Source organism: Lepus europaeus, chromosome 21 (genome assembly GCF_033115175.1).
Source record: "Lepus europaeus isolate LE1 chromosome 21, mLepTim1.pri, whole genome shotgun sequence".
Classification (NCBI taxonomy): Eukaryota; Metazoa; Chordata; class Mammalia; order Lagomorpha; family Leporidae; genus Lepus; species Lepus europaeus.
In genome coordinates, this window is record NC_084847.1 from 20,983,019 (window position 1) to 21,007,730 (window position 24,712).

The window sequence follows — 24,712 nt, forward strand, 5'->3', positions numbered from 1 at the left end:
ATAGAACAGGTGCTGCAGGGGCTTCCTAGAGAGATGCTCAGGGACCAGGTAGCTGAGACCTGACATGGCGAAGAAGGCAGAGGAACAACAAACTGAAAGGCCCCAGAGTGCGGATGATCCTGACATTGAGAATAAGAAAGAGAGAACAAAACCACAGAAACACAATTTAGTGAGAAAGGTACAGTCGTTGCGGGAAATGCCAGGAAGTAGGTGGGGCTTGCTTGCGTCAGTGACAGCACAAACACAGGAATAGGGATAACTATTAGCAGCAGAGTCACCTCACCAGGCAACAGAGCTCCAGAACTTGATATTCCTACCCAACTACAATTTAATGACTATTATTAACATAGATTTCTCTATTTAAAAAAAAAATGCCAGGTGATGCAATTTTGAATGCTTTCCCCATAAAGAAATGTGAAGTGTTTGAGAAGGTAGATGTAATTACGTTGATCAATGCATACATGTGTCAAAACAGCACACGGTACCCCATGAGTATGCACCATTTTTATGTTTCCATTACAATTTTTAAATACAGATTTTTAAAAGTATAATGGAAATATTTTTTAATGCATGTGTTTCATGTGCTTTTATTTCATTTCTAAACAGTTTACTCGCTGTTAGGGATTAAGTAACTTTGGCAAAGCCGCACACCGCTGTCTTTTGCCCTTAACTCCGCAGGTGCTCTGGCCTCTGCTCATATCGCCCAGTAATTCCCTAAGGCCTTCCTGGTATTTAGGGTTCATTCTGGAGTCTGTACTCTGTCCTCGCTATCACGTCTTCTGGATGATGTTGTATTGGAACACTGGAAACCGCACACCACGAAAGGAGAGAGTTAGTCTTAGAAGTCTGAACTCCCCCAGCTCCTGTTCTTCTGAAGTTGGTTCCTGTTAGCTTACGTCTGCTGTGCTTTGGGAGTCAAGAAAGAGAGAGTCAGCATGTGCAGGGAAGTCCTTCAGGCAAAAGAGCTTGCCAACATTCAGAGTTTCGTGGAACAAGGATACGGGGCCGGGGATATCACCGTTGTTGAAGCAGAGGATTAACCGGCATCCATAACGAATGCGGGTTTATGCATGTGTGAGTGCGTGCACTTGCATACGTAATGCGAGATCACAGGCTGCATGGGGAACTTGAGCCATTGTGGCTGCTCCCTTAGTCTCAGTTACTCGTTTGTGAGAAGAAATAAAAGATAACTTCTCAGGGGCTGGCGCTGGGGCGTAGCGGGTAAAGCCGCCCGGCGGCCTGCAGTGCCAGCATCCCATATGGGCGCCGGTTCTAATCCCAGCTGCTCCACTTCCGATCCAGCTCTCTGCTATGGCCTGGGAAAGCAGTAGAAGATGGCCCAAACCCTTGGGCCCCTGCACCCTTGTGGGAGACCCAGAAGAAGCTCCTGGCTCCTGGCTTTGGATTGGTGCACTCCAGTCAAGGTGGCCACTTGGGGAGTGACCTCTCTCTCTCTCTGCCTCTCCTTCTCTCTCTGTGTAACTCTGACTTTCAAACAAATAAATAAATCTTTTTTTTTTTTGACAGGCAGAGTTAGACAGTATGAGAGAGAGACAAAGAGAAAGGTCTTCCTTCCGTTGGTTCACCCCCTAAATGGCCGCTACGGGCAGCGTGCTGCACCTATCCGAAGCCAGGAGCCAGGTGCTTCTCCTGGTCTCCCATGCGGGTGCAGGGCCCAAGCACTTGGGCCATCCTCCACTGCCTTCCCGGGCCATAGCAGAGAGCTGGCCTGGAAGAGGGGCAACCGGGATAGAATCCGGCGCCCCAACCGGGACTAGAACCCGGGGTGCCAGCGCCGCAGGCAGAGGATTAGCCAAGTGAGCCGCGGTGCCGGCCATAAACAAATCTTTAAAACAAAAGATAACTTCTCAATATTATAGCAACAGATACCTACAGCATACTTAATACAGGTCAGACACTGTTCCACTGCACATTTGAGTACATTTCTGTACCTTTATATACATTCTTAACTATAGATAAACCAAATAAGTCAGACACTCTTACTGTTCTTATCTTGTAGTTGATGGTGCGATGAATTGGAGAGTTAAATGAACTTAGCCGAAGTCACAAAGCAGGTGACAAAACTACCATTCAAATCCAACCTCCACTGCCCTGGCACCCCTGTAGTGTACTGGAGGGATGCCCAGTGCATGTCCCATGCTACTTGTGTTTCGGAATCTTCCTTCCTGCATCTCAGGGCGGTTTGAGTTGCTCACACAGAATGTCTTCTGGGCACCAATGACAATGACGATGTTTTATTTTCATCCCCCCAGCTCATCTCTGTGATCCCCTCAGTTAGCAGTCTGTAAACATTGGGGATACAGTAAGGAAAATACATCAGCGACATGCCAATGGAGCGCGCTGTCTCTCTTCTAGTGGCTGTGGTTGAAAGCAGATGAGATATCAGAGACGCTTCTGAAGCACGAGTAGGTTGTGTGGAAAAAATGAAAGGGAATATTGATTCATCTCAAGGTTTTGTCCTCAGAAGATGGACAACGTGCCAGGCACGTCATTCATAGTTCTGAAGTAGGTTCATGGTTTTTCTTGTTTTGTGTTTTTTGTTTTTGTTTTTGTTTTTTTACAGATAGTTAGACAGTGAGAGAAAGAGACAGAGAGAAAGGTCTTCCTTCCATTGGTTCATTCCCCAAATGGCCGCTGTAGCCAGAGCTACGGCTGATCCGAAGCCAGGAGCAGGTGCAGGGCCCAAGCACCTGGGCCATCCTCCACTGTCTTCCTGGGCCACAGCAGAGAGCTGGACTCTAAGAAGAGCATCTGTGACTAGAACCCAGTGCCCATATGGGATGCCAGTGCCGCAAGACAGAGGATTAACCCAGTGAGCCACGGCGCCGGCCCCAGAAGGTTCATGGTTTCTGTCCTCGCCTCTCTGCCCTATCAGAATAAAGCCAGCTTCCCTCGTGCCCCACTGTGGAGACTGTTCCTTTAGATTTGAGGGTGCTCATCGCCTTCGGAGACCCCGAGGGGAAGCATCCTAGTCTCTTCCAGTTCAGCTTCTCTATGGTGCTTTGGGAGATTGATTTAATAATTCAGAACTTTATTTTTTTCTGGGCAAGTTCTGCTCACCGGGACAAAGTCATTCGTAGATTCATAATATATTTTCGGCCAAAACACAATGAAAATCTAAGCCATGCATCGTGCATGTTAGTGTGAACATAGCTTCGGTCAATTCTAAGTACAGGGGAAGAATTCCCCAGAGGAAGATTCCCAAGAACCAGCTTTGCCTTTCTTTCTTCAACAAAGTGTCTTTCTTTCCAGTCCTGCAAGGTGCTAAATAAGAGTTTGGACTTCTGGGGCCACCGCTGTGGCCCAGTGGGTTAACGCCCTGGCCTGAAGTGCCGGCATCCCATATGGGCGCCGGTTCTAGTCCTGGCTGCTCCTCTTGCAATCCAGCTCTCTGCTATGGCCTGGGAAAGCAATGGAAGATGGCCCAGGTACTTGGGCTCCTGCACCTGTGTGGGAGACCCAGAAAAACTCCTGGCTCCCGGCTTCGGATTGGCGCAGCTCCGGTCATTGCGGCCAATTGGGGAGTGAACCATCGGATGGAAGACCTCTCTCTCTCTCTCTCTGCCTCTCCTCTCTCTGTGTAACTCTGACTTTCAAATAAATAACTAAATCTTTAAAAAAAAAAAAAAGCTTTTGGACTTCTGGTCAAAACAAAACAGTTCTGATTTCCTTTGCCACCTTTTTCATGGGTATTCCTTAGTGGTGGTCTTTAAAAGCATAACAAGTAGTGCAACATTTCAAAGACACTAGAAGTCAAGAACAGTTTTTATTTACCAATGGCTTCATCTTTTCCGGAAAGTATTCCCAGTGACTTCCGACAGAACATTCAATACCACAAAGAAGTACAACTCCAAAGTACAGCGAACATTCATAGAAAGACAAGAGAGAGGATGTGCAGTAGAACTCAGGGTAAGGTTGGAATACAATCCCTCATGGCCGCCATTCCAGAGATGCTGAGATCTTTGACTTCTGCTGTTTAAGAAACGCTTACCAGCTTTCCACTGCTCACAATGCCCGTGAAATAAAAACAAACCACTTTCTCCAAAAGACGACAAATAGCCTTGGCACATAGTTCCAATTGGAATTTATCTCTGAGGTCCTTACGAAGAGGATATTTGTGATCTGAAAAACAACATCCTTAGTAACACCTTTTGTCTGTATTTAGTGATGGTTGCTGATAAACTCTGAAGCTTCTCCATCAAAGCATAATTGAGGGGAAAGCAATGTAGCAGGAATCTGTGCGACACCCTCTAGTTCCTTAATCACCCAAGCCATCTAGTGACTTGGTTTTGTCCAGCGATATATTTTTGAAATTTCCAAAATCAAAAAGAACACTAAGGAATCTTCCATGGGGGCTTTCTTAATTGGTGCTCTGATAAATATTGAGTTGAGTTCAAGAGTTTATTTTGCGGCATTTTTTGGGTAGCATTTTAAATAATAGTGCAACTCCTTTTATTAAAATCACATTATGATTTAATAGGCTGATATCCTAGGTGGGTGTGTAGGGGGCGTTGGCATCCTTGCACAGATGCCAAGGTGAGGGGAATCTAACAAGAACACATCCTGTACTATAAGGCACCCTGATTATTTCTGTGCTAAACCACAGGATCTCCTAGAGAACAGGGCAGGGTCATATTCATCAGAGCTGAAAAATGACTGATAAATTCCCTAAACTCTACTTAACTTCTTAACTTCTCTCTCTAAGAGAGAAAAACAGTGGCAATGTGAAATATCATTAAGGCAATCTTTTCTAAAGAGCACACTCAGTTAAAATAGACTTTACAGGCTTTTTTATATTTTTGAAAAAAAATTGGTTTTTGGAAAGAGTTACAGAGAGAGGGGGAAATACAGAGAGAGGGATCTTCTACCTGCTGGTTCACTCACCAAATGGTCACAATGGCTGGGACTGGGCCAGTCTGAAGCCAGGAGCTTGGAACTCCATTTGTGTCTCTCATTTGAGTGTCAGGAGCCCAAGCACTTGAGCCATCTTCCCCTGCTTTCCCAGGCACATCAACAGGAAGCTGTATTGGAAGTGGAGCATCCAGGATTTCAAGAGGTTCTGATATGGGATGCTGATGTCTCAAGCAGCAGGTTAACCTGCTGTACTTCAAAACAATTCCTTTTGATGAATTCTGAGTAAAAGAGCCAAGCCAAGTAACAATGGTTGTCTAGTTTTTCACCTGTTATTGATAACTTTGAGAAAGGCCACATTTGAATGCAAAGATAAGTTGAAATCATAAAGGGTGATCCAAAAAATTTTTTAGAAATATTTTAAGCTGCAGAATAAAGAAGGTACAGAAACCTATATCACAGTTTTCTTTGTCTTTTCTTTGAAGTAGAGGGTGAGGGTATTCAATGAGCAGACTGCTGGATAGAGGGGGATTAAGATGATATTGTGGCATGGATAATGTGAAGGTGATTTGAAAGTGAATGCTGTTTCCTAAGGAGGTGAAATAGTGAAATAAGTGAAGTTGAGTTGTGGTAGCTAGTCTATGAGATTATGGAAGTTCATAATCAGAAAAATTGAATAGTTAAAGTGATTCAAATTTAAAGACAGACCACCCCTGGCAATGGGCAAAGAGACACCTCGTTCGTGGTGCTGCTCTTATATCAGTCAGGGGCAGAGCAGATGCGCAGTCCTTTGTTCATCCTAGCTTGATGCCTGTATTGGTGGCCAGAGCTGTTTCATGCCTAGGGCACAAACCCTAATGGTAGAAGTGATCATTCTGATGGGAACCGGGCACAGATAGTGTAACCAAGAAGTGACAGTAAGCCTCTTAAGACTGAACCGGTCGTGTGGCTTGTGTTTGGGGGCAAGGGTGCAGTTGACCATGTGTGTGTGTCATGTGGCTCTTTAAACTGGCTATGAAGGAGGTAAATAAATGGACCACAGTTTTCAGAAGCTGAGGGTTCAGTTGCATGTATCATGGTTGTTGGGAAGACCGAATCCATGGAAAAGCGAGATGGGACCTGCCACGGTTGTAGCTAACAGTTGCACATCCACCTTTCTCTGGTTCAGATACAAAAGGTGGTCATGGCATTAGGAGATTACATGGGTGCGTCCTGTCATGCCTGCATTGGGGGCACCAATGTGTGTGCTGAGGTGCAGAAGCTGCAAATGGAAGCTCCCCACATCATCGTGGGCACCTCTGGCCGCGTGTTCGACATGCTTAACTGGAGATACCTGTCTCCCAAGTACATCAAGATGTTTGTACTGGACGAAGCTGATGAAATGTTAAGCCGTGGATTCAAGGACCAGATCTATGACATCTTCCAGAAGCTCAACAGCAACACCAGGTGGTTTTGTTGTCAGCCACAATGCCATCCGACGTGCTCGAGGTGACCAAGAAGTTCATGAGGGACCCCATCCGGGTCCTCGTCAAGAAGGAGGAGCTGACCCTGGAGGGTATCCGCCAGTTCTACATCAACGTGGAGCACGAGGAGTGGAAGCTGGACACACTGTGCGACTTGTATGAAACCCTGACCATAACCCAGGCTGTCATCTTCATCAACACTGGAAGGAAGGTCGATTGGCTCACTGAGAAGATGCACGCCTGGGACTTCACCGTCTCTGCCATGCATGGAGATATGGACCAAAAGGAGCGAGATGTGATCATGAGGGAGTTCCGCTCTGGCTCTAGCCGAGTACTGATTACCACTGACCTGCTGGCCAGAGGCATTGATGTACAACAAGTTTCTTTAGTCATCAACTATGACCTTCCCACCAACAGGGAAAACTATATTCACAGAATTGGCCGTGGTGGACGCTTTGGTCGTAAAGGTGTGGCTATTAACATGGTGACAGAAGAAGATAAGCGGACTCTCCGAGACATCGAGACCTTCTACAACACCTCCATTGGGGAGATGCCCCTCAATGTTGCTGACCTCATCTGAGAGGGGCTGTCCTGCCACCTAGCCCCAGCTGGGGTTCAGTCCTCAGGGTTGAGGAGCAGCAGGAGGGGAGAGGGGAGGAAGCCAAGGGATGGACATCTTGTCATTTTTTTCTTTTTTTTTTTCTTTGAATAAATGTCACTTTTTGAGGCAAAAGAAGGAACCGTGACCATTTTAGAAACCCTTTTCTTTGGGGTAGGCTCTTGCCCCAGGCGCCGTCTCCTCCCAAAAAAAAAAAAAACAACACTAATCCATTTCCCTAACCTAGTTACCTCCAGGTCCCAGAGGCTCTCCCACCCCAGCTGAATTCCTCCGAACTTGATTCAGGGGCCGAAAACAAGTCACTCAACCTCATGTGCCGGACCAAACATGCAAGGAGCAGCCCCTAGTGAGGTTGCCCAGTGATTGAGCCCAGCTGGGGGAGCAGGGGAGAGAAAATGGTAGCCATTTTTACATTGTTTTGTATAGTATTTATTGATTCAGGAAGCAAACACGAAATTCTGAATAAAATAACTTGGAAACTGCCAAAAAAAAAAATTAAAGACAGATAAGAATGTAGGTGATGACAAAGATCTGATTGAACAGACAGGGTTCTCCAGGATACTTTAGGGGTATCCTTTGCAATGAGTTGGAAGGAACACACATGAAATGCAGGGGATAAAAAGGATTAGGACAATGGGAAGAGTTCTAGGGACTGAACATCTAGTGACAATGAATGGAGTGATGGGGACAAGAGTTCAAGTAGGACAGCTGTCATTAGAGATTGAGAACTCAAAACTGATGAGCCAACTTGAGAAATTAAAATGAGTTAAGCATGATGGAAATACACTGTAAGCCATTGTGTGTTGCAAATTATTCATTACCATGGAACTCAGGATGAAGATGCTGATGGGGATGTGAGTAACATTGATGGTAGTGGAGGTGGTGGTGACGATGACGATTGTGAAGGTGAGGATAATACTGATAATGACAGCAGAGAAGGCGATGATAATGATGATAGAGGAGGTGATGATGGCTATAGTAATGATGGTGGTAGTGATGAGAGTGATGGTGGTGGTGACAATGGCGAGATGATGATGGTAGTGGAGGTGATGATGATGGTGGGGTGACGATGGTGGTGATAGTCTAATGATGGTAGTGGAGGTACTGATGGTAGTGGAAGTGATAATTATGATGTTGTGGGTGATGTAGTTGGTGAGATTATGCTCTTCCTGCTGACCAGAAAGAAGACAGTTTTCTCCACTACGTCTTGCTCTCATAATTTTTGTCATGTTTCCCCCTTCCTGGAATGTTCTTGCCCTCATTATATATCTAGAAAATGCCTTTCCATCCATCTTGTTCTCTCCATCTATGCCATCACTTTCTAGTCCAATGCACTCTAACTTCTCAACAACTATAACAACATTTCAACGGGGCTCTCTGCATTCAGTCTTGACTTTTCAATCTCAGCTGCTCACCCAAACCCGTTCCCTACATGGCAGCCAGCATGGTTGTTTAAATGTATGAATATATGCCTTAAGATCCTTTAAGCTAGGAAAACAAACAAAAACAAGACACCAAAACTGTTGGTTGGTTATACCCTGAAAAGTCCTTCATGGTGCAACCTCATTTTATACTACTCTGTAGCTTGACCATGGAGCTCCAGCTACACTGATATTGCTTCAGATCTTTGAATAACCCAAGCTTTGATCAACCTAGAGAGCTTTCAAAATAGCAACATTGACCATTCTTTTGACTGCTGTAACCCTAAACACTGGTACACCACACAGTCACTGCTAAGATATAAGTGTACTTCAGAAGCTTCATACAAAATGGAATTAAAAGATGTGTTTATTTTGATGCAAAAAATCTTTGAAATCCGTGCATAGAGGACTCTTCAAAAGTTCATGGAAATGTATATTATTGGAAACTATATTAGATTTCAACAATTTCTGCACCAAACTAAATGTATGATTTAATTTCATTTTCTATAAATTTATTGCAATCCCTTTGTGTATATATACTTTGTGTCAATGAATAAAAAGACACCATGAATATGTTTCAGAGCATCTCTATTCCTGCATTTCTGGCAGTAGATTATAATTTCTTGTTTCTGTATCTGTTGTCTCCACTAGACTATGAGCTTCTTCAGGGCGAGAATCATGTCAGATTTATTTCCCCTTCCTAGGAGCTGAGAATAATGTCAGGTGAAAAGCATATACTCCATAAATACACGAATAAATGAATGAATGCCACTGTAGTGGGATCAACAGCCTGTCGGGTCAGGTGTCACCTGGAGGTTCAGCCGTGTCCTTGCCTAAAGTGACAATAAGCAACAAGGCCATGTAGTAATGGAAATGAACTTTTATTGTTGAGTGGATGAACCCAGCCTTTTTACCCTTGGATGGACTACTTTATCCTTTGTCATCTTTGAAAATATCTTGTGTATATTCTTCAGTTTGTTTGAAGCTTTCTTTTCCATATTTTCCCTCTGAAACCAAGGGAAGACAGAGAAATGACATTTTCATTGCCAAGATCAATTTGAAGTCCCCAGCAGGTGCTCACATTAATCACCTTCTAAGAGGCTTTCTCTTTCTACCTCTCAGAGAAACCATTGTGAAAGGCAAAGGGGCCAGGGACTTCATTGATTCCCTTCCCACTGTATATGAATAGGTTCCCTTTATCTCACTGAAGAGGTACATTGTCACATAGCCTTGGTATTCAAGCCCTGGTACTTTGAACTGCCTGTGGCTCTCTTGAGCCAGGGCAACAAAAGCATGCAAATCTTGTCTCCAAAGCTCAGGGAGTAGAGAAAGCCGAGGTCATGCATTCACTCCCCACCATGAGGGCCAATTAGCTTTCTTCTGTTCAATGAACCAAAGTAGTCCCCATGACTGGGTGTCTACGTGGGGAAAGCCACGTGACAGTCACAGAGAATGAAGAGATCAATAGCATGGTCTTTCCCTTGGAGAGTGGAACAATATATTGGGGAGACAGACGAATAAAGCACCAGGGTAGAAAGTGTTTGGGGCTCTGATAGAATGTGGCACAATAGAGAAGTTAGCGGTGCTGGGGGAAGGCTTTCCAAGGAGAATACCATTTTCATCAGGTCAGGAAGGATAGGATAGAAATAACCTGCAGGGACAAGGAGCGTGTTCTGTGCTTTAAGTGTGAGAAAGAACTGGTCACCCAGAACTCTTCTTTTCCTACAAGGAAATCTGTTAAATTTACTCATTCATGAGCCCCCGGGGCAGTCAGGGAAGTTGACCCTGAGGGCAGACCTTGCTCATCAACCCATCTGTGAGGGTCTGATCTGCAGGGATGGATAGGATCCCAGCACCACAAGCTAAAAAAAGCCAAGAGTGAAATTTGGTCATTCAGAACTGACTCACCACCCTTCTACCCCAATGTCTATTCCTAACACAGCTGGCTACTACAGAGAGCTGCAGTGGAAGACTGACCAACTGAAAGCAAATGATCTAAGGCTCTTCATTGGAAGTCACCCCACAATTTCTCACTATCCCCTCTGCCATGCCCTTGACCCTCCCTCTGATTCAGTAGAAAAGAAGTGTAACCCATAGAAAGAAGCCAGAGAAATCATCCCTAAAGGCTGGGAAAAAAAAATCCCTGGGAGAGGAGGACTTAGCGTTGGATGGTATATTTGATGTTAGCCTATTATTTAGACTTTTAGAAGTGACCACTTGGATAACTTCAAACATGTTGTCTAGCTCTATGATCTCATTGTCCCTCACCCAAATCAACATCTGTGGTAAGTGAAAAATATCCAATGAACTTTGAAAATCTAGTGCAAAAAGTGGAAAATACCCTAATCATTCATAGAGTGATTTTATGTTGAAATGGTTAGCTTTTGGATATATTGGACTAAACAAAATATACCATTCAAAGGAATCTCACTTTTTTATTTATTTATTTATTTATTTATTTATTTATTGACAGGCAGAGTGGATAGTGAGAGAGAGAGAGAGACAGAGAGAAAGGTCTTCCTTTACCATTGGTTCACCCTCCAATGGCCACTGCGGCCCGCGCGCTGTGGCCGGCACAATACGCTGATCTGAAGCCAGGAGCCAGGTGCTTCTCCTGGTCTCCCATGCAGTTGCAGGGCCCAAGCACTTGGGCCATCCTCCACTGCACTCCCGGGCCACAGCAGAGAACTGGCCTGGAAGAGGAGAAACCAGGACAGAATCCGGCGCCCCGACCGGGACTAGAACCCGGTGTGCCGGCACCGCAAAGTGGAGGATTAGCCTATTGAGCCGCGGCACCGGCCAGGATTCTCACTTTTATGTATTAGATTTCCTTAACGTGCCTACTAGAATGTTTAAGATTATATATGTGACTTGCATTATGTACAGTACTAACTCTGGGATTCAAGACATGCTTCTTTAAGCTGCTAAATATGTCGTAATTTATAGTAGCAGCAATAAAAAATTAACGTGGGAATCCATATGCCCTTGACAATGTGATATTGATAAGCATCTATCAAAATATGGGGCCCATGAGCCAATCACTTAGATAGGGCAGATTTTTGTGAGTTCCCTTGACCACTACAACAACCCAGCATGCTTGGCTGCCTCTCTCCAGGAGACCTGGAACACAGCCATGGCATAAGAAAGCCTCCAGCTGATAGCCAGTATCAACCACCACATGTGTGAGTCAATGAGCCAACCGATGATTGCTAGCTCTGGCCTTAGATTCCTCCAGGTGAGGTTGTAGATAACAGAATGCCAAGGCAAGCTGTCCCTACTGTGCCCGGTCTCAATTTCTCCATCTCATTACCTTTCATATCAGTGCACGGAAGGTGGCTTGTTTAATGTCCTGGGATAATTGTTAAAACAACACTGTAGCATTAAAAATAATAATAATAATCCAGACGGATTTTTTTTCCATAAAGTGTCCAGCAGGGTGAAATGATGCAGCCAACACGATATATTTTGTTTTTGTAAAGTGCTTATTCTTTTCATTAGTTTTTCTCTGGGCCCCATTGTTTTCCTGCACAAATTGGGTCTGCATGCCATCTCCCACTTTCTTTAGGCCTAAACACCATATCCTACCATTTCTCCTCTGGATACCTTTTTTCTCCACTTTTTTTCATGCAAACCCTTAGTTCTAGCTCTCGGCACTTATTCACGTTATTTCATTCCCCTATCACCCTCTCTGGGTTCCCCAAACCCCTCGGAATGAGAGCTTACCACTTCCAGGTAGTTTAGCATTGCAAGCATTCCAGGGAACAGGAGTGAAAGACCAGGGAAAGTTCCAGAGACAAGGAGAGAACCCCCTGAGCTGGCAGCCAAGCCTAGATGCCTTTGAGACTTTCTGAGAAAATGATTAGGGCACAGCAGGGAAAGATCTACTAGGGGGATGGGAGAGGAGAACGGTTCATCTTTGGCTTCCACGCCCCATGGGGCATTGGCTCTCAGGTACTTCTAGGAGGTACCTGCCCGAATGCCTGGCTGGGAGCTGCAGGCTCCCCCCTCTGGGCCACATAAAAGCATAGGACGGAAGGCAAGTGATGGGTTAGGTCTGAGGGCAGGCCTTCTCAGTTACACCTGCACTAGGATGGCTGCCCCGCAAAGGCTCAAGGAAGAAATGGCTTGAGAGATGGAGGTAAGGTTTAGGGGCACCCACTGTGCCTCTTTGAAGGGTCTCCTTGCTTGGAATCCTGTTCTGCCACTTGCAGACAAAGCAGTCAGACAGACACACATCCCAGTCCGGCCCCTTTCTTCTCTTTCATACCTGCTTCTCTCCAGCCCTCATCCTTCATGTCATCCTGTTATTTGTACCAAAACCTTCACTGGTCTCTCTCTTTCTCTCTCTCATTCTCTCCTTCTCTCTCTCTCTCCTCCTCCCCTTCTCTCCCTCTCTCTCTCTCTCTCTCTCTCTCAGTAACTCTGACTTTCAAATCAATAAATACATCTTTAAAAAAAAAAGGTTCTAGGAAAATGGAATTGAAAGATGATTTTATTTTGGTGCAAAAATTTTGAAATAAGAGAGATCTTCCAAAAGATTCCTGGGAAAAAATTATAGTGTGAAAATGATTGCATGTGTATTTCAATTTTTTTGCATCAAAATAAACTTGTCTTTTACCTTCAGTTTTTCTAGAAAGCTTTTGAAGTGCCCTCATATGTTTAATCCAGTTGTCTCTTACATGATCCATTTAAATAGGCTGCCAGCTCCCGCTGTGCTCTGGGAGACAGGTAGGGGATAGATGTCCCCAGTGACAGAGACAGGCCATCTGTGCCCTAGGGCAATGTACATCTAAGCAAGGGAAATACCTACCCCTTCCTGATTCATTGTTCTTTCTAATGCGGATTGTATTTCATCTGCACCTGTGTATACGTGCAAAACGCAAATCATTATGTGAACCGAAGTAGGAGACTTCAGAAACAGACACCCATCAATTCAAACGTATTTGACCTAATGAGGTTGATTTCAGCTTGAAGCCGCTTCCCAGGAACAAGCTATAGTGCGGTACCTGTGCCAGGCCGTGCTGTGGTCCATCTCTCTGGGACACGTGGCCAGAAACCAGTGTCCTAAGTCCTATTAGGAACCTTTGACCTCCAGCACCACTCCTTTGAAAACACCATGCCTTTTATTTTTGGAGGTGTCTTTGTTTTATTTATTTGACAATCACTGGCCGGGAAGGGGGGAAGGGAGGGGAGCCATATACATAAGTAAACAGTATCCACCTTGAAAAGAGGAGTGGAAGTCCTCTAACCGCAACAATGTAACCATTCCTTGTTAACCTGGAATCCTGATTGAATCGGCTATTGATCGCCTGGCGCGTAGCTGGGAACAGTTGATCCAATTGCAGACATTTTCTGTAAGGCTCAGTGAATCTCTCATGTCAGCTACCTCCCAAATCCCCCAGTCTTGAAAGCTCAGACACAGAAGCCTGGCGGTAAGCCTTGGGCTGGAAGACTAACATGGTATTTAAAAAGTAAAAGACTTTGGTCTCTTTTGTCCAACAAAGTTCAAATTTCCCCTACAGCAATAAACACCTTATCTGAGAAGTGTGCAGTGCGAGCTAACGTCTTCAACCATGAAATTATATGACTCTACCTTGACCTCTGGTTTTCTCCAGCGAATCTCACTCATGGAATACAAACAGCAGCTCTGGGCTGCTTCTCTGATCCGACGGGTGCCTTGCATAAATCTTAAGGAATGTAGCCTTCCTTGCAAAGGTATCTCTGGAGCGCAGGGTCCTTGGTTACCCCGAGCCGGACTGGGCGGCCCCAGGAACTCAAGCTGCATGATGTGTGTGTGTCAGATCACCTCCAGCCACAGGGGACAGGCTCCCTCTGGCTGTGAAAATGAAGGCCTTCTCACGCTTCTGAGAGATGCTGCAAAACAAACAAACAAAAAACACCATGTTGAGGCGAGCTGTTCCCTGGTCTAACCACTGCCTATTGTCAGGAATGGTCTTTAGCCAGTCTCTGTAATACATGGCGCAGTGGCTTGGTGCTCAGAGAATGCCCCCCCCCCCCCCCCCCCCGACACATTACTGTGAGAGTCATTGCCAAGGCCATACTGCAGCGCGGGGTGAGGAACCTACAATCAAAAATCACAGCTGGGACAGGCATTTGGTGCAAATCCACTTCGGGCGCCCACATCCCGTATTGGACGGGGCCCACCTGCAGTAGGCTGGATCATCGCGCTACTTAAAGTCAACTGACGGTAAATGCTAATCCCCTGGAAAAGTACCTCTCCACAGCAGCATTGAGTTGACTGTTAACCACCGCAGGGGTTCATGGCACCTGGGATGGGAGAGGCGGGTTCAGCTCTCTGCTGTGGCCTGGGGGGGGGGGGGGACAGTGGAGGATGGCCTAGGTCCTTGGGCCCTGCACACCAGGAGGAAGCACTTGGCTCCTGGCTTCAGATCGGCGCAGTGCACCTACCGTAGCAGCCATTTGGGGGGTGAACCAACTGAAGGAAGACCTTTCTCTCTGTCTCTCTCTCTCACTGTCTAACTCTGTCAAAAAAAAAAAAATCCTTGAATGTGGCTTTTCCACTGAAATGAATAAACACAGCGGAATCTTTGCTTTCTGCTTTCTTGAGAAGAGCTGACTTCGATCAAGAACTTCAGCAAATCGATCTAAATCACAGGGAACCACAAGCTCTCAGAGCTGGGAAAGATGTTAGGGTCTAGCCTGGGGTTTATGCATGTCAGTTGTTTGGTCTAGCCTGGGTTTTATGCACATCAATCACTTGTCTACCACTCTAATAATCATTTTCTCCACAACATATGACAGCCACACCCATATGCTTAATATTGTTTTACAACAGTACGATTGTTCAACAACATAATTTAGGGACCACAGGTTAACCTCTGCTTATGACAATAGCATCCCTTATCAGAGTGCTGATTCTGGCCTTGGCTACTCTGTTTTCTTTTCAACTTCCTGCTAGTGTGCCTGGGAAGGCCCTGAATGCCTGCCCAAGGACTTGGGCCCCTGCTACCCACATGGGAGATCAGGATGGAGTTCTTAGCTCCTGGCTTCGACCTGACCCAGACCTGGCTGTTGAGGCTATTTGGGGAGCGAACTAATGAGTGTAAGATCTCTTTCCTTCTCTCTCCTCCTGCCTCTCTCTCTGTCGCTCTGCCTTTTGAATGAAATAAATAGATATTTTTCAAAAATAACATAATTCATACATAAAGATCTTTATATTACTGTCATAAATGTAAATCCCACATCATTTTCCTTAAACACATGAAGACATACACAACTCAATGCAAGAGAAAAATGAATTTTGTTAAAAGATTTATTTATTTGAAAGTCAGAAAGTTACACAGAGAGAGGAGAGACAGTGAGAGAGAGTCTTCAATCTGCTGATTCACTCCTCAAATGACCTCAACTGTCAGAGCTGAGCTGATCCAAAGCCAGGAGCCAGGAGCTTCTTCCAGGTCTCCCACGTGGGTGCAGGGGCCCAAGGATTTGGACCATCTTCCACTGCTTTCCCAGGCCATAGCAGAGAGCCGGATAGGAAGTGGAGCAGCCGGGTCTCGAACTGGTGCCCATGTGGGATGCCAGCACAGCAGGTAGCAGCTTTACCCGCTATGCCACAGGGCTGACCCCAGAAAAATGAAGCTTTTAAAGCCTTGTAAGATACTACTATGTGCAAAAGCATCTTTATCTAAGGATTTATTTCCTTCTTTTAAAAACAGGGATACAAACCAAGTGTAAGACATTAAAGGTAAGTGAGATGTTCTTGAAAAAACGGGGATAATTGAAAGGCAATTGAAAAGAAATAACCTTTTTACTGCTTGATTGGAGGTCATTTAGTGGCATGTCCATGTAACCACTGCCATTACCGCCGTGGTACGCGCCCCACCCGCCTGGAGGCCCTCATTCCAGTCTGGCAGCAATTGGGTGATTTCCATCGACTGCAACTCGAGGCCGTACCTGGGCTGGGCTTGGACATTTTCTGTGATGGGAAGCTCATTACTCCCAAGAGGGACTTGTCACCAGAATCGGATGGAGTTAGAAACCTCTGCCTTTGGCTGTGCTGAGCGATCCCCTGTTGCTTCTACCAACTGAGGTCACCGTGATCACAGAGCTCCCTCCAAGGCACACACAGATCTGACCCTGCCCCACCCAAATGTCACCTGCTAGCATTCCAGAGAGCTGAGATTCCCCCCACCCAGGGGAGCTGTTTCTCTAGTCCCTGACCTTCCCTCTTCTAAGTACAACAGTGATATTAGTCAAAGTCCAGACTTGACCTCAAGACCCAGAACACTGCAGACAGCAACATCCTGGGGAGAGTGACACGACCTTTAACCTCAGGACACACACGTCCATTTGGGCAACGTCAGCTCACTCACTTTCTCATTTTGCTCCACCCACAGTTTCAGTCCTATTTTTTTAAAATAAATTTTATTTATTGGGGCCGACGCTGTGGAGAAACGGGAAAAGCCGCCGCCTGCAATGCCGGCATCCCATAGGGGTGCCGGTTCGAGACCTGGCTGCTCCACTTTCAATCAATCAGGAGCTTCTTCTGGGTCTCCCACATGGTGCAGGGGCCCAAGGACTTGTGGCGTCTTCTACTGCTTTCCCAGAGAGCTGGATCGGAAGTGGAGCAGCCGGGATTCAAACCAGCGCCCATATGGGATGCCGGTACCACAGGCAGAGGCTTAACCTCCTATACAGATTATTTTTTAAGCTTGTTATCTGTCGCTGTTCGGGAACGTTTCTATTTTGAATTCTTACTGCCTAGAAAGACACCTCTCAGTTCTTTTCGTGGCTTTCTTAAAGTCTCACTTCAAATGTCATTTCCATGGAGAGACCTTCCCTGAACAACCACACTACAGACTTGTCATCAGGTAGAGATTTCCCACCCTATCACCCTTATTTATTTGCTTCCGCACACATCACACTCCCAAGCCATCCTGTTGGGTTAAAGGAAGGAAGTGGAAGGGAGGGAGAGAGGAACGTATCGTATTCTTGAACTGTGTCGATGAAATTCATGAAATCTGTTCCCTCTATATTAATAAGTAAAAAGTATTGAAATGTAAATAAGTAAATAACAGAATTTAAAATGTCTGGGGGAAAGAATTACTGAAATTTAAAAATATATAAAATAAATGAAAACAGAAGAATTCTGGGGGGAAAAAAAAGAAGCGCTATGAAATGGCAGGGTACTCACTTTTACTTCAATGTTTGAGGAAGGGCTAGATTCCAGTATTTGCTTAGTGAGCGCTGGACGAATGAGTGAATGGAGAAAACCAAGACACAATATTGGTATTTACTTTTGTAAAAAAGATTTTATTTATTTATTTGAGAGGCAGAGTTACAGACAGAGAGAGGGAAAAACAGTAAGAAAGATCTTCCACCTGCTGGTGCATTCCCCAAATGGCCGCAACGGCCAGGGTTGGGCTGATCTGAAGCCATGAGCCAGGAGCTTCTTCTAGGTCTCCCATGCAGGTGCAGGGGCCCAAGCACTTGGGCTATCTTCCACTGCTTTCCCAGGCTATAGCAGAGAGCTAAATTGAAGAGGAGCAGCCGGGACTCGAACCGGAACCAGTATGGGATGCTGGCTCTGCAGGCTACTCCACAGCACCAGCCCCCCTTATAAGTGTCATATGTATGCTCTCAGTCATCATCTGCACACCCACACTCTCATCTATTGTGTAGTATTTATTTAATTGGGAGTCATCGATGTCTTCTTGAATCCTGCAAACTGTCTTGCTCCTCTCCCCTGAATTGACTCCGGTGTGTCTATCTCCCTCTTTAATTACACTGAGCAAGATTGAATCTCCTGCTTGGGTTTCTTCCCATTAGAGGAAGCGTCCAACCTTCCTTGTTTGGGGTGTTCTACTTCTAGTCATGGTTTCTACAACCCTATCATCATTTTTTCGGCAACCTCATGCACTCTCCCAAAACTTATAAACTTGCTGTTTAAAGAAAAACGTCCGAGTTTTTTGAGCCTGTGTTTCTGCTCCGCACGTGTCCTTGGGCAGCTGGCTTTTTAATACAATCCAGGGCCTTGCATTCATCTTTGTTAAACTCCATCGCTTCCTCTGACAGGTATTTGTGGCATCCTCGCGTCTCCCAATCTGCAACTTTATGTGGCTTCTGTCTGACTGTGTTAGAGGTGATTTGCAGTTTCTTTATTGCAAGCATCGGTTGAGTGACAGCTGAACGCACTGAGCTCCCCCGTCCCCACTGAATCTGGGGTAGCCGAAGCGATGGCAAGGAAAAGTGAGTCACTGTGGAAATGCAAAATAATAATGATGATCACAAGAGTAGCAATGAGTATACAGCATTTTGGCTATGTGTGGGTGCGGAATAGATAACTCCAAGTGTGGCCGCTTGGCAGGACAATGGCTCCTCTCACCGTGTGATCTGACCAGGTCGCTTCTTTACTGCATGGGATACTGATCCAATGAGGCCACCAGGAAAGCTGGCCTGTGTGGGACGGCCTCACTCACATAATGAGCAGCTGCTGGTGGGTGCTGTCTGGGAGCCCAGTGGGGATTTAGGATGGACGCATCCCTGATTCTCCACGTGGGCCTCTCCACGTCATGGAGACGGGGCACCAAGTCCAAGCTTCCAAAAGATGTAGGTAGAAGCTGATACACTCCAAACGGATGTTAACCTTGAATGGCTGGCAATCTGGTATAGCAGGGTTAAGCCTCCCATACGGGCACCGGTTCAAGTCCTGGCTGCTCCTCCTCTGACCCAGCTCTCTGCTAAGGCCTGGGAAAGCAGAGGAAAATGGCCTAAGTCCATGGGTCCCTGCACCTGCGTGGGAGACCCGGAGGAAGCTCTTGGCTCCTGGCTTCAGATCAGCCCAGCTCCAGCTATTGAGGGCATATGGGGAATGAACCAGTGGATGGAAGACCTCTCTCTCTGTCTCTCCCTCTCTCTGTCTGTTACTCTGCCTTTCAGATAAATAAATAAAATCTCTAAAAAAAAAAAAATCCAGCTTTGAAAGTTCCACGGCACAGCCCTCTCCCAGCACCTGGCCATGGCTGTGAAACACCATGGGCAAGCTTGAGTTTTGCAGATCAGGAAACTGAAGTGCAGGGGAGGAAGCTGCACAGCCGGCCCCTTGGGTCTTTTCTTGAAAAGAAACTGAGCTCAGTCCCTAATACAGGAGACCCAGTAACAGGGCTTGTGTGTGTGTGTGAATGTGTGCCTGTGAACACACTATTATTAACAAGGAAAAAAGTGCCTACTCCCAAAGTCACAGCTGTCCTTTTTTATTTTTTTAAAGATTTATTTTATTTGAAAGTGAGTGAGAGAGAGAGAGAGAGAGGGAGACAGAGAGAGAGAGAGATATTTTTCATCTGCTGGTTCACTCTCCAGATGATTGCAACTGCCTAGGCTGGACAAGACCAAACTCAGAAGCCAGAAGCTTCTTCCAGGTCTCCCAGGTGGGTGACAGGGGTCCAAATACTTGGGCCACCTTCTGCTGAATTTCCAGGCCATTAGCAGGGAGCTGGATCATAAGTGGAGCACCTAGGACATGAACCAGCTCCCATATGGGATGCTAACATCGCAGGCAGTGGTTTTACCTGCTACACCACAGCACCGGCCCTGTAGGTGTCCTTTTGTCAAAAGTACAAACAGGGGCTGGCACTGTGGCACAGTGGGTTAACACCTTGGCCTGAAGCACCGGCATCCCATATGGGCACCAGTTCAAGCCCTGGCTGCTCTACTTCAGACCCAGCTCTCTGCTATGGGAAAGCAGTACAAGATGGCCCAAGTCCTTGGGCACCTGCGCCCACATGGGAGACCCAGGAGAAGCTCCTGGCTCCTGGCTTCAGATCAGCACAGCTCCAGCCGTTGTGGCCAATTGGGGAGTGAACCATCAGATGGAATACCTCTGTCTCTGTTTCTCTCTCTGTCTGCCTCTCCTCTTTGTGTAACTCTGACTTTTGAATAAATAAATAAATCTTTAAAAAAAAATACAAACAAGCAAAGAACTACTGCTCATCATTCCACTTTAGACAGAACATGTCTTCACATCAGAGGTTTTATCTTTCCACTTATTTGTGAAGTCTGTGCTCTCTCCTATGTTTTTGCATATATAAGGGTACTTCAAGAATTCATGGGAAATGGAATTCTAAGTTTATTTTGGTGAAAGATTTAAAATCCATGCATACAAGAGGTCTTCTGAAAGTTCATGGAAAATGCATGCTGACATTTTTCAAAACTTTCTTGCTCTGGGGCTGGCGTTATGGTACAAGCAGATTAAGCTGTTGCCTGTGATGCTGGTGTTAGTAAAATGGCGAAGTCTTATCTATGGTGGATCTACACCCTGACACCATCCTAGGCTCTAGCCCCTGCTGCCATTGCTGGAAGCCTGGTGGCCACATGGTCAGCCCCACCCCCATCCTAATGGGATTTGATGCTCCTACTTCCCTGCCTGCTCCCCCCACCCAAAGTTTTAAAAGGACCTGTTCCTGAACATGTGTCTCTCTCTCTTCCCCTCTTCCTCCATCTCCTGATCTGTCTCTCTCTGGATCTCTCTCTCTCTCTCCTTCTCCCTCTTTTCCGTCTTCGTCCCTTCCTTCCAGTCTGTCAGTGTTGGACTTCTCAGTAGTAGAGATGCCCACTTGCTCGAGAGGACGCCCAAAAATCCAGACTCCAAACCAGTTGATGCAAAAAGCATGAGGTATTTATTGTACGTTTGCGCAAACGGGCCCCCACCTCAGGCAGTGAGGAGCCCTGAGCGGCAGTTTCACACAGGTTATATAGGCAACGAATTAGCATATTCCTAACGCATGCATAGGATTGGTCAGTTCAGAGGGACCGTTAGCATATGGGAGAATGCTGGCGAAGAATGCTGGTGGAGAGTGCTGGTATAAAATGCAGAGGTGGCACGGGATTGGTTGGTTCGGAGGGACAATTAGCATACCGGAGAATGCTGAGGGAGAGTGCTAAGCGAGAGTGCTGAGGTGTTACAGGATTGGCCGGTCGCAGTGACATCATAAGTGTGCGCCTAGAGACCCTCCGAAGGGAGGGGCAGCTCTGCTCTGGGCGCGCCCAGAGGTTTCCTGGAGGGGAGGGGCATTTCTGCTCTGGGCGTGCCTAGAGGTTCTCTGAAGGGGATTGACTTTTCCTTCCCAGAGAACGTCCTGCCCGCTAGACTCTGGGGAACATCTAACCTCTTAAGAAGCCCCTGATATTTGCCCAGGCCTAATTTCTTGTCCCTCTCCCTCATAAGGGTCCTTCATCAGGTTTCCCATAAACTCTTAGCCTTACTCCGGTGTTTGGTGTGTTTTGTGACGGTCTTACAGCTGACATCCCATATGAACACTGGTTTGTAGGGATTGGAGTCCCTGTGCCGGTCTCCCTTCTGTACTCTGGCTGCTTGCTTGCCTGCTATGCTCCCCTGGAATTTATGACCTCCTGCCCCCCACCAGCTCCCCTGGGATTTATGGCCCGATGCTTCCCGCCAGTTTTTCCCCCGTGCCAGCTCCTTTGTATGGCCTTCCCGCCACATAACGTATATAGTCCTTACGTTTAAATGAACCAATGAACATGTTAGGTCCCAATACCTTGCCATATAGAGAGTGAGAAGGTAACCTCCATAGGAGATGACCTGCACCCTTGGCTGTGTGGGTAGGGGGTCCCAGCCGCTGGTAACAAATAAACCTCTGATTTTGCATCCGGGACTGTGCCTTGTGCATTGATTGGGAAATTCGGACACAACAGGTTCAGGTTCTACCTGCTCCACTTCCAATCCAGCTCCCTGCTAATGTGCCTGGGAAAGCAGGCGGAAGATGGCCAAGGTAGATGGAGTTCCTGGCTCCTGACTCCAGGCTTCTGCCTAGCTCAGCCCCAGCTGTTGTGGACATTTGGGGAGTGAACCAGTGGGTGAAAGACCTCTCTCTCTCTCTGCCTCTCCCCCTTTCTCTGAGAGTCTGCCTTTCAAAAAATAATAAATAAATATTGAAAAAAAGTCTCCCATCAATGTAAACTCATCTTTTAATTCTATTTTCCATGAATTTTTTGAAGTCCCCTCATGTATGTCTGTGTGCATATAGTCTTATTTTTAAATTCTGTAGTTTTAATTTTAAAAGTTTTATTTATTTGAAAGTCAGAGTTATAGAGAGAGAGAGAGCGAGAGAGAGAGATCTTCCATGTGCTGGTTCACTCTCCAGATGGCCGCAATGGGAGAAGGGGAAAGGTGCCACAAGTCCTTTAGTTACAGAGAGGCAGAGAGAGAGGTTTTCCATCCCCTGGTTCACTCCCCAGATGGTTGCAACAGGTGGAGCTGCGCTGGTCCAATGCCTGGAGCCAGGAGCTTCTTCCGGCTCTCCCACACGGGTGCAGGGGCCCAAGGACTTGGGCCATCTTCCACTGCTTTCCCAGGCCATAGCAGAGAACTAGATCGGAAGTGGAGCAGCCGGGACTCGAACTGGTGCCCATATGGGATGCTGGCATTGCAGGCAGCGGCTTTACCCGCTACACTACAACATGGGCCCCACCTTTTCAAATTTAAACTAGTGTGCTATGAACATGGTTCAGGCCCTTTCATTAAATACTCAGCTACTGCATTAATTCACAGTGCTGTGCCGCCGTGTCACAGTCGGAGTTTCAGGTTGCTTCTGAATTCCTCCGTACCCGCCCTGTGAAAGTGTGAAAGGACAGGCGGGCTGAGGGACTTCGCTGCCACTGTCGCTGTGTTAGAAACAGGACCCAGCGCTGCCCAAGGCCATGACTTCTACAGCCCTGGCTCATCTCCTCCCCAGAGCACTAATGTTGCCGCCCTCCAGGGCATCAGGCTCAGCCTCCAGGTTAAGGGTCTTGTCATCTAAATCTAAATGGGGAGCCCTGGGGGCAGTTCCTCACACCCCAGTCCTTTTCTGTCCTTTGAAACAAAGAGACAATGCAGCCAGCCGAGCTCAGATCATTCAAATAATAAAAGACGGGCGACAACTTGGTGGCTCCTGGTTGGCCCAGCTCCCAGAGGTTCTGAAAGCCGCACTGCTGTACGCATTCTCCCTTCCCCAAGGGGCGGACCTTGCGACACTGACCGAGGACCATTTCTGCACCTGCCGATTATTTCTAGTAACTTCAGCTGCGCTGGGGGGAGGAGTCAGATGGATTAATGGCTAGTCAGGGGATCCTAATGGAATTTAGGGTGTAAAATAGGTGTTCCTTCCCCAAAACATTACCTTTAGCAAGAACAAACAGGCCACCCTCCTTCCTTCGGAATCTCCGAATTTACCATGAGAATGGCAAGGGAGCTCCTCCAGAGCTCACAGCTTCTGGTGCAGGCAAGTTGCCTGTCCCACCCTTAGCAGGCCAGACTGGATGGAGAATTGTAAGTAGGCCTTCTGATGGGCTTTGCTCCACCTGGTAACTGAAGGCCAATCTGATTGTCAAGTTATTTATTTTTTTTTTTCTCTTCCAAATTGTACTTAAAAACCTACATGCTACAGAGCCTTTTGGGCTCTTTCCTCTCTTGGAACCCGCCCCCCTCTGGCTGGAGGTCCTTGATTCTAATAAATACTTTTTAATCTCTTTACCTTCTGCTTGGAATTTCTTCTTCCATGTGAGACAAAGAACGGAGATAACACTAATTTCTCTGACTCCTCACAGTGGGTAAAGCCACTGCCTGCAATGCTGGCATTCCATGTGGGCGCCAGTTCAAGTCCTTGCTGCCTCACTTCTGATCCAGTTCCCTGTTAATGTACCTGGGAAAGCAGCTGAAGGTGGCCCAGGTGCTTGGGCCCCTGCACCCACACGGGAGACCTGAATGAAGCTCCTGGCTCCTGGCTTTGGCCTGGGCCAGCCCTGGCAGTTGGGCCATTTGGGGAGCGAACCAGCAGATGGAAGACCTCTCTCTCTCTCTGCCTCTCCTCTTCTATCTGTGTAACTCTGACTTTCAAATAAATAAATAACTTTTTAAAAACATCTTCTCTTACTTTTAATTCAAACTGGAAACAATTATATTAGTACAATTATATTGAAAGCTTTGTTTTTATGATCTTGCTATTCCCACTACAGTACTAGACAAAAATAAATGAATTCAAAAGGAGAAATAAAGAAACTAAACCACATACTCCAACAGAAGTTTGAGTTCTAGTCAAGATCCAATATCACTACAGCATGTTTTTCTTATTCATTTTATTTTTTGAAAGGCAGCAAAGCAGATGTAGAGAGAGAGAGCTCCCACCCACTGCCTCACTTCCACAAATGCCCACAAAAGCTGGGGCTGAGCCAGACCACAGCTGGGTGCTAAAAACACAATGCAGGTCTCCCCGATGGGTACTGGGAACCCCCATACTTAATCACAGGCAGCTAAAATAAGCTCCTTGGGACTGTGAACACTCTGCAAATCTGCTTTA

At 46.4% G+C, this 24,712-nt stretch overlaps 1 protein-coding gene and 1 non-coding gene across 2 annotated transcripts; both read left to right on the forward strand.

The window, feature by feature from the left end:
* The first annotated feature begins 5,580 nt into the window (after positions 1-5,580).
* Positions 5,581-5,725, forward strand: LOC133751147 (small nucleolar RNA SNORA48). Its single transcript, XR_009864779.1, has one exon. It is a non-coding gene; the product is annotated as a small nucleolar RNA SNORA48 (small nucleolar RNA).
* A 285-nt stretch (positions 5,726-6,010) lies between these two features.
* LOC133750450 (eukaryotic initiation factor 4A-I-like) lies at positions 6,011-6,955 on the forward strand (the record flags this gene model as incomplete). Its single annotated transcript, XM_062180055.1, is given in 2 exon segments — positions 6,011-6,311; positions 6,314-6,955. Coding segments are annotated over 2 exon segments (903 nt in total), but the record flags the coding sequence as incomplete, so codon positions are not given.
* Between the last annotated feature and the right edge of the window lie 17,757 nt (positions 6,956-24,712).